The sequence below is a fragment of the Bidens hawaiensis genome, unplaced genomic scaffold (genome assembly GCF_021521415.1).
Source record: "Bidens hawaiensis isolate Kalapana, Puna unplaced genomic scaffold, B.hawaiensis_p1.1 tig00057750_1, whole genome shotgun sequence".
Lineage (NCBI taxonomy): Eukaryota > Viridiplantae > Streptophyta > Magnoliopsida > Asterales > Asteraceae > Bidens > Bidens hawaiensis.
In genome coordinates this window covers 22,193-32,614 of record NW_027500406.1, presented here as the reverse complement: position 1 = coordinate 32,614, position 10,422 = coordinate 22,193, and the positions used below count along the sequence as shown (strand labels likewise).

Here is a 10,422-nt window from a genome sequence, read left to right as displayed (position 1 = left end):
ATATTTCCAACACTCCTATCTTTTACCCTTTAATTCTTATTCTACGTATTGATTGAACCATATGTAAGTCCAAAGACAATTGTATTTTGACATTTGATTTGGGGTTTTTGATATTGAAGAATAAGATGATGAATTGTTGGAAGTATTATTTATACATAGCTTGAAAATACGTGGCTTTTGTTTGAAATTGATAAAAGTCATTCGTTTTAGTTAAAATGGTTCTATACGGGTTGGTTATTTAGAATAAGTTAGATTGACAAGTAATGACAACATGTTTGTATGCACACAAGGCGTTTGTGAAAATGCCTCAATCAAAACAAAATCAAAGAGTTGTTGTAGTTTTATTAATAAATTTTACCCAACAAGTTTGATCATCTTCTTTCCTTCCTTTTGGTTGAATGTTGTTAGCAATTTTTATCGTTTGTTTAATATCTTATTCCACTAATATTTGTGGCAGGTTTAATCGTTATATTCAAAACATTCTTTCTTGGGTGCATTGACTTCTGCCAACGAGCATTGGGCTCCCATCGCTGGACAACTTCTAAACCGGATCCATAACATAATTTGCACCTCATTTTATTTAACATTCACAAAGACCGAGAGGGCATGTAAGAGAACCATCATATTACCACACAAGTTGTTATTTGAGGTAAGAATGAACATCTTTTAGTTCTACCATTGAAGTTATAACTTCCCATCAGATTAGAAGAGGTGACCAACTGTGTGCATTGTGTCAAAATGGACTGCGGGCTGGAACACCTAATTCGTCATTTTTGTATTTTCGTGTCATTCATTCGGATGTTGTATATAAAGAGATTTTATCATATTTGTAAATTAGTGATTCTACACTAATTATTGTTAGTACTCTATATTTCATTTTTTTACTATTATTTTTGTTTATTTATTTCAAATAACGGACACTGTTTATTTTTATCATTTGACAAGTGTAATACACGGGTTCAAAAGCTAGTTTATAAATCAACACATAATTAAAGTTTTTCAAACTGTCTATACCTGAACCTCCATTTAGTTTTGTCAACTAACACCGTCTCCTACCTCACCCAATACACCTTTTGATTTTCCGTCTCTATGTATGTGTTGGTTTCGAGTGGGAAGGGTAGGCTTGTAAACGAATCGAGCCGAACAAACGCGAATAAGGATATGTTCGTATTCGTTCATTTAACTTTAAACGAACACGAACACTAACAAATATTTGTGTTCATGCTCGTTTATTTAAAATAATGAACGTGTTCGTTTATGTTTGTTTGTGTAATATCTAAACGAACAGTTCACGAACACACTTGAACAAAGATGAACAAATGTAAATGAACACAAAAAATAAAAATAAATAAACACACTTAAATGAACACAATCGAACAAATATAAAACCATTAAGCAGATAACTCATCCAAATAATGCTTAATTATTTTCTATTAATATGTAAACAGACATAAATGAACATATATAAATAAACGAACGTTCACGAACATAAATGAACGAACGAAACATGTGTTCATGCTCGTTTGTTTAATTAAACGAAGACAAATTGTTTATTCACGTTTGTTCGTTTATTTAAATAAACAAACTTCCCGCTGAGCGGTTCACAAACAGTTCACTGAACGTTCGGTTCGTTTATAGGTGGTTGTTAAGTCCTTGTTATGGTCCTAGGTAGAGGTTTACAAATAACCCGAACCCGGAATCGGGTTTTTTTATACTTGGGTTTTTACTACCTGAACCCATACTCGACCTATCTGTAGGGTACGAATAAGGTATGCATTTTGGTACCAAAATCCATACCTCGAAAGCAGATCCGATTTGTACTCAGTAATACCTGAAATCGGAACCAATTTTCAAATACCCGATCTATATCCGAAATTACCCGAAAAATAACTTAAAAAAAAGTGTAACTCCTACCCAACCTGTGCAGGGAATGGTTTAAGAGAAAATCATAATACCAACAACAAGGGCATAGGGTTTTACTCTTTCTTTTATCGCCATCACCATATCATATCTTCCACCACCTCCAGCATCACCGTCCCACCCAGGTAATCTATTATTCATTTGATTATCTTCATTCCAATTTCATATTTATATTGAAACTGAGTTAGACAGACAGACAATCACTGATGTTAAATTGTTAATAATAGTTTATATATGTTCAGGTCGGGTATGAGTTCAGGTTGATTAATTAATCGTCTTACATATAGATAGATTATTATGAGTATCGCCAAGCGTCAAAATCAAAATCTGGTAAATCAGTTCACACCCACTTGGAAGCACAACTACACGAATGCATACATGAAATGGAAAAGTGATTCATACTTTGATTCAATTGATTCTATCCACAAATCCACCCAACTCAAACCCATAATTGCTCTCAAAAACCGGTTAACCCAAGGTTGCATCCCGGTTTCTGATGTTTCAAAGAAGGGGCTACAGTTAGGCATTCCCATTAAGGTTGCCAGCTTTCTTAGACAATACCCCTCGGTTTTTGAGGAATTCACTGGACCCAAGTACAATTTACCATGGTTTAGGTTAACCCGAGAGGCGGTTGTTCTTCATAATGAAGAACAGGCCGTTTATCGGGATTCTAAGGATGAGTTGGAAGAAAGGTTAATGAAGTTCATACTTATGAGTGTTGAAAAGAGGCTGCCTTTGAAGACAATTAAAGGCGTGTTGTGGTATTTAGGGTTACCGGATGATTATTTAGACGGAAACGTTGGTGGGTGTTTTAAGGTAGTCGAAATGGGCGACGGGTTGAAGGGGTTATCGGTTGTTGAAACACAAAACATGTTGTCTATGATTCAAAAGAATGCGCTGAGAAGTGGACGAACGGAAGACATTTCCATTTCTTTATTTCCGTCCAAGGGTTTAAGGTTGAAAACAAAGATTTTGGATTGGTTAGACGGGTTTCAGAAACTTCCATACATTTCACCATACGAGGAATGTTTGGATTTGTGCCCGGGTAGTGATTTGGCTGAGAAACGGGTCGTGGGTTTGCTCCACGAACTGCTTAGTTTATTTGTTGAACATTCAGTTGAGAGGAAGAGGGCTTTGCCTTTGAGGAAGTATTTGGGGTTGCCACAAAAGGTTCATAAGGTGTTTGAGCGACATCCGTTTGTGTTTTATTTATCTTTGAGGAATAATACATGCACCGTGATATTAAAAGAAGCGTATTGTGATAGAATGGCTATCGAGGCGCATCCTCTTGCAGAAGTAAGGAGGAAGTACATTAATTTGGTGAAGGAATCAAAGGTTATATTGAAAAACCGAAGGTTGCAAAATCATGGTTTTCGCTCGGATGATGGGAACTTGAATGAAGCGACGGTTACATTGAAACTTTAATACTTTCTGTAATCAACTTTTGATAGCATTTCCTAGTTTTGCTGTTTGTAAAGGTTAAAAATACATAGGCTTTAGGTAATGTAAATGTGACCTTTCGTTTGGTTATGGTGATAACTTATAATAATCAAAATATTGTTTTGATGCCTGGTAAAAAGGGCTGGTCGGGTCTGAAGAGTTTTTCCACAAATAGTAAAACTGTCTGTTAATTTGTGCTAATAACATGTCTTATCTAATGTCTAACAAGTCATTAAGCATAAAACTATAATTTTTTGGTCATCAGTGCTAGGTAATGTTAAATTATACCTTAAAATGTTGATTTGGAAAATGATTTTATTTTACTTGTAATCTTTGGACATTAGCTCTGCATTGTGTTTTAAGTTTAACTACAGATGCATTAGTTTTTAAGTGATATCAGGAAACATTTGGAAGTGCATTCATAGTGTTTTCATCACAACATATGAAGGTTAACAACAAACAGTCATGAAATGCCAACCAACAAAGCACTGTAGCAGCCACTCAGTTGATTTTATTTTGTTTGAGAAAAGGTTGGTTACGGAAATCTTTGCGTGCAATTTATATCAACGAACGATCAGATTGCTAATGTTGCTACAAAATTGTTGCAAACACTTGGGTCGTTTCCGTCCTTAACTTGAGAGGGAAATGACAGACTAGTTCATGTTATCAATAATAAGATAGAAAATTTACACGTCTAGTAAAGTGTTAAAAGTTTCACATTGTTAAAAGAGACTTTATTATACAATTTGATTTCTTTACTCCATTGTCATTTAGAGAGTATTAGAATGAAAAGTTTAAGCGCGGCATTAATATAGTAATAATGATTTTGTGTTTGTTACGTATAAATATAATAATCAAATGTTTTCAACGGCTCTAATATATTTGCACCATTGATTTTACACTTTATACCAAACCAACAACAATATTTTCATAAAGAGTAAATTTATAGTTCACAAGCCATCTCACATTCGGAAAAGAAGTTTTTCATCAAATAGGGAAGTTTTAAATTATATTTTGATGATTTAATCTCGTATAACAAAATGTTATGTCACAAAGTTATCGTAAAATTACAGAATCTCATATACCAAAACGTTTTCACAAAATCAAATCGTGTTTGGTTTGACAGGTTAAATTCTTCGACCCTAACCCAACTTATTTAATTTAAAATCGTGTCATGTACCCATTTTATGTTCATTTGCCAATATAAATAATACATTATCACTTAGTGATCATTTGAATATTTAATTATTTCGATTCATATAAGACATTTTTGTAATTTATGTTATTTTAATTGTTTTAATGTATATATCTATTATTTCTATTTAACAAACCTAGGTTTATATATGTATTATTTAGCTCAATATATGTAGCGAAGAAGAGATCAATAAGATGATTTAAAAGGGAATTTGATTTCATATTTAAAAGTTAATATTTATAAGAAATAATAAAAATCATAATATTTAACTATAAATTTTAGTAATTTTCATCAATTTTTTTTTTATTTTTTTGAAATCATAAGATTAACTTTTTTAATAACTCTTCAAACAGATTAACAAGTCAATCTATTTTTAATGGGTTTGGGTTAAGTCGTTGTCCCGCTTTTTAAACGAATCGTGTTTGGGTTGACATATTTAAATAAACGAGTTATGTCAGTCGACTCAAAACCTCTTCTTTTCGTGTTGTGTCAAGAATTGCTGTCTTTAGTGGCATGTGATGTCTATCCACACTAAATCAGTATAAACTCATGTCCCACAAGACGGACAATAAGTGAATTTTAGAAATAGATTTTAAGGGTGTGTCATGTGTGTTTTTTTAGTTAAAAAACAAAACTAAAAAGGTAAGTTCACTACTCAAAAGTAACACCACTACTTTTTGATCAGTTTCAATGGTCCATACGCCTTTTGTGTTAACAGTTTCAACAAAGTTGAAGAATATTACTAGACTCCACAGATTTCAAATAAGTGATTGAAGCGATAAGAATCATCAATGGAGGGGCAAGTAACATATCATTGCTTTTGAACTAACAAACAAACGTAAAACTATTTAGATCATGCCAAAAGGAATCATGGGCACAAACTTGTGCATATATATTTGACTACAAGACATTACGAATGGATCACATAAAATGGAAATATTTAAATCGACTCACTTTTTTTCGTAGGCGAACACATATTTGTTTGATTCAATTATATAATATAACTGAACCTATAATGGATGTTTTAGTTTTTATATATATTTCAATAATGGATAAGTTTAGTTTTAAATTATTTAACTAGACTAAATTACTAATTATAACCTATATGTTTTACACAAATTATGGAATGGGATATTTACAAGAAAGCCCTGCTTGCGGTGCGCACATATGATGTATATATGTGTGAACCCTCTGGTGGGCAAAAGTGAAATTGCACTAATTTTGACGTTATTTTACTAATCTTGTGAAAATAACGTTAAAAGTGACGGACGGTTAATCAGGCATCATGTAGTGGCGTTGATAGCCGAAAGACAAGGGTACATGCACCGATCAGCCGGTGTCCCGATGATTGAGTGATATGTGCCTTATGTCCAAGGCTTGATGCAAAACTACTATCGAGCCGGGGGTCTCACCGGAAGCAGCCTCTCTATCCTTATGGGGTAGAGGTAAGGCTGTCTACATCTTACCCTCCTCAGACCCTACCATAGCTTTGCTATTGGTGGGATATACTGAGTACGATGATGATGATGATATTTACAAGGGTTCAAATAAAAATAAATAGTTTTATAAGAATAGTAAGAATGACATAAAATTTAGAATTAGAAAATCAAGTGGGAGTAAATCTATGTAGGCGTGCCATAATTAAAAAAAAACTATAATTAAGAAATTATCTGATATTTTAAAAACTACAAATCTCAACTATCATCAACTACATATTTACATAATTGCTAAATCCAAACACAAAACATACCTTAATTAGGATGGAGTAGTCATAGATAAAAGGATAATTGAGTTAGGGTTCTGTGATACTGATACAAAGCGGCTGCATACTGAATTTGGTAAAGTCATTCACACTATTGAATGTTTAAAAAAGGTTTGATTGAATATGCTACTTCTAGGGTTTAAAGTGTGATCTGAATTTGAAACAGACTCTGCGATAGTCAGTTGTGATTTTGAATTTAACTGAAATGGAGTATAATACAGGAATACTTAATTTTGATTAGATAAAATTAGAAATTGCCATGTGGCACTTTCAAGGCTTCGAGTTAATTATAAAAAAAGTTGTTTGAAAATCTATTGTTTTATTAGATATATATATATATATATATATATATATATATATATATATATATATATATATATATATATATATATATATATATATATATATATATATAGGATCAGAATCATGAGAGAACTTTTTTGAAATTGAGAACTATATAAGAACCATTTTGGACCACAAAAAACCCAAAAAAAAAATAAAAAAATCATAACATAAAAAAAACACCAAAATCAAAAAAGTAAAAAAACCAAAATTCTTATTTTATCATCCCGGTTTTATAAAAAAACCTCGGTTTAGCTAAATTATATACACATATGTATAATGTATACATATATGTATATTTACATGATTTTTTGTACACATGTGTATAATTTTAGATAAATGATACTGTATATATGTGTACATTACGTAACTAAAGATTATACAAAATTATACATTTGTGTATAATATGACGTTTTTTTTATTTTTTATTTTTTTAATGAAACCGGAATGAAATATAAGAATTTTGGTTTTTTTTTTTACTTTTTAAAATTTTTTATTATTTTTTGTTTTATGATTTTTTAAATATTTTTTTTAAATGTGTTTTTATTGGTCCAAAATGATTCCCAAAGTTCTCAATATACAAAGGGTTCTCTTAGGATCCTTTAGGGTTCTCTTAGGATCCTTAAAGGATCCTAAGAGAACCCTTTGTATATTGAGAACTTTGGGAACCATTTTGGACCAATAAAAACACCTTTAAAAAATCATAAAACAAAAAATAATAAAAAATTTTAAAAAGTAAAAAAAACCAAAATTCTTATATTTCATTCCGGTTTCATTAAAAAAAATAAAAAATAAAAAAAGTGTCGTATTATACACAAATGTATAATTTTGTATAATCTTTAGTTACGTAATGTACACATATATACAGTATCATTTATCTAAAATTATACACATGTGTACAAAAAAACATGTAAATATACATATATGTATACATTATACATATGTGTATATAATTTAGCTAAACCGATTTTTTTTTTATTTTTTATATTTTTTTATGAAACCGGGATGATAAAATAAGAATTTTGGTTTTTTATTTTTTTGATTTGTGTGTTTTTTTTAATTTAATGATTTTTTTTTAATTTTTGAGTTTTTTGTGGTCCAAAATGGTTCTCATAGTTCTCAATTTCAAAAAGGTTCTCTCATGATCCTGATCCTATATATAGGTTAGAGCCCGTGTAATACACGGGGTTGCTATAAAACAAAAATAAGAATATATATATATATATATATATATATATATATATATATATATATATTTATCATAATATAAATAATACACACATTTAAGATTCATATACTTAAATTAGGAAATACAGTTAAGTGTAATACATGGGAACAAAAATCCATATAACATTATAAATTTAGAATCAGTATCAAGTACATATTCAAATGCTCATTGAAGAAACACTAAGTGACCCGGACAGATTAAGGATAATCTTAGGGTTAAGTAGATGTTTCCCACGAGGGTTAAGTCCGGCAAAGATGGCTATTCTTCTCAACCTGCAAAACAGACACCGTAAGCTCGTCACTGAGAAGGGGGGGGGGGGTTCCTCCTTATGACCACCCTCCGGCGTGAGAATCAGACTAGGTTGCTCTGAATATAAGTGTATATAGAGAGAAATAGCCAAAAAGAAGATAATGATACCGTTCCGGGTGTTGGAGTATTTATAGCCGAAGGTAGGTTTCCAAGCAAGTACGGCCAGCTGTATATAATATTCCTTTTCCACCAACTATGGGCTACGTTCGTGCCATGATGGGAGTTGGTGGGTAAGCAGCGGCTGATAGTGACATTTTGTACTGGAGCGTGCTCCTCCTCGTACTATTGTCAGTGAGCTGTCACCCTGTGATTGGTTCATGGGTTGCTTCTGTCAGATCTTGTCTGTTTGTCCATAACTTGGTAGGTATAGTACAAAAGTTCTTCTAGAAGCGTACGGACTGGCTCTTTTGGGCGGGAATATTCCCGCCCTGCTCATTCCTTCTTCAGGTGACATTACTGAAGTATAAGAGTTAGTGCCTTATACGTGTGGCCTTACTGTTAGTGCGGGTAGCCTTCCTTCTTGGCTTGTACCCACAGCTGCAGGGACAGGCAGGGTACTGTACCAAGGGAGGCTTTCCTGCGGGAACAGCTGGCTTACTGCGTGTAAGGTCTTCATCTCTCTGAGCATGGTGGGTCCTGCGGATCCTGTTGGTCTTTGCGTAGACGTACCTCTTCAAGGTGAGTCTTGTGTGTCCAACTGGGCTTTGCGGGAACCTACCTCTTCAAGTCCCCCCAGTCCATTGTTCTTCTCATGAATTGTTAATAAGTGAGAGGAACTTTTGGACTTTAAACAAGGGGCTTTAACAAGGGGTTTTCGTTTTTTAAGGTTCTCCGTGGGGATTCTTCCCGCAGTTTTCCTAATGTCACTTGCAGAAAATTCTCGACTTTTCTGCCTGACCTTTGGGTATGATGCGGGTAGGTGTGTAACCTCTTCGCAATTCGGGAGCGTTGAGTTTCACTTGTGTAGATTCTCCACGAGGTTTTGGTAGTTTTAGACATAGTGATCAGTTATGTTAAACAACCAATTCCACCTTGAAGCTTCAAACAATCTAGTTCTCAACGTTCCCGTCATGCGGGGGTGTTATTTCTCTTTCCGCAAGCATGGCCCATAAGATCGATCTTCTTGGCTTCAATTCCCTGCAAGTGCTAAGTATGTGAAGGGTTTCGCCTTGACACTGTACCCGCACTTGTCTTATGGTTTCTTGCTTTCCAAGGTAAGGGGGTATATTCCCTCTTATTTTTGAATCATTTTGAAATTCGGAGGGTTGGTGAAAGGATAAGGACAGTCCAAACGGTTGAAAGGACGTTGGCGTCTTCTGACGGTTTCAGGATGTGCAGGAAGTTATGACAACGTGACAGCATGTGGTCAATCTGAACACTTTTTCAGGCGCGTAGGCGCGAGTTTCATGGCACGCGCCATTCGGACATCTGTTGCCAGCTTGCTTTATCCACACGTGTCGCCGTGTTATTGCTCCTACGCTTTCTCTCTCATTCGCATTAAATTCATCGCATTCATTGCGATGAGTATATAAGGTGGAGAGGGTATATTTCGTCCATTATCTTCACTTCACTCTTCTTTTTCTTTTAAGCGATTTCCGGCGAATTCTCATCTTTTTCGGCGAGCATTCTCCTGAAACCGCTTTCTTTCATCCTTAACATTAAAAAATGTCTTCTTCTTCTCATGACCCAGAGATTAACGTCGAAGAGTCCGACGTTTTCCCCGAGAACCCGATGTCAACGTCCGATAAGGACGATAAGAGTACTGCTGGCGAGTGTCAGTGTACTCTTTCTCTTGATGTATACAATTACATCGTCAAGAAATTCATGCTGGAGCCCTATGAGCCGGAGTTGCCGGAGACCAACCAGACGGTATACGACGCCCCTAAGGGCAAGATAGAGGTTTACGCTTCGTTCTTCATATATGGGAATCTAAGATTCCCATTAACGAAGTTCGTATATCGTGTTTTGGAGAAACACGGTGTTCATTTGACAGAGGTGCACCCAATGGCAATTGCTAAAGTTCGCCATTTCGAATGGGTGTGCCGTATTTTGGATATCGAGCCTCGAGTCGACCGCCTGATGACCTTCTATACTTGGAGGTGCGTCCAGGGTTGGTATACCCTTGTCACTCGGATCAAGGGTTTGACGATCTGTACTACTGAGCGTAGTCTTCGTTCTTGGAAGCGTGAATTTTTCTATATTTCCGATCGTGTCGTTCCCATTGCG

General features: G+C 34.3%; 1 protein-coding gene across 1 annotated transcript; it reads left to right on the top strand.

Annotated features, from left to right (window-relative positions):
* The first annotated feature begins 2,153 nt into the window (after positions 1-2,153).
* Positions 2,154-3,489, top strand: LOC143602002 (protein WHAT'S THIS FACTOR 9, mitochondrial-like). The gene has a single exon (XM_077079262.1). It carries the CDS (start codon positions 2,218-2,220, stop codon positions 3,343-3,345), a length of 1,128 nt encoding a protein of 375 aa, XP_076935377.1. The 5' UTR covers positions 2,154-2,217; the 3' UTR covers positions 3,346-3,489.
* Positions 3,490-10,422: the final 6,933 nt, after the last annotated feature.

Excerpts from the sequence above, each read along its gene's own strand:
- LOC143602002 (XM_077079262.1), top strand. The coding sequence starts at position 2,218 with ATGAGTATCGCCAAGCGTCAAAATCAAAATCTGGTAAATCAGTTCACA.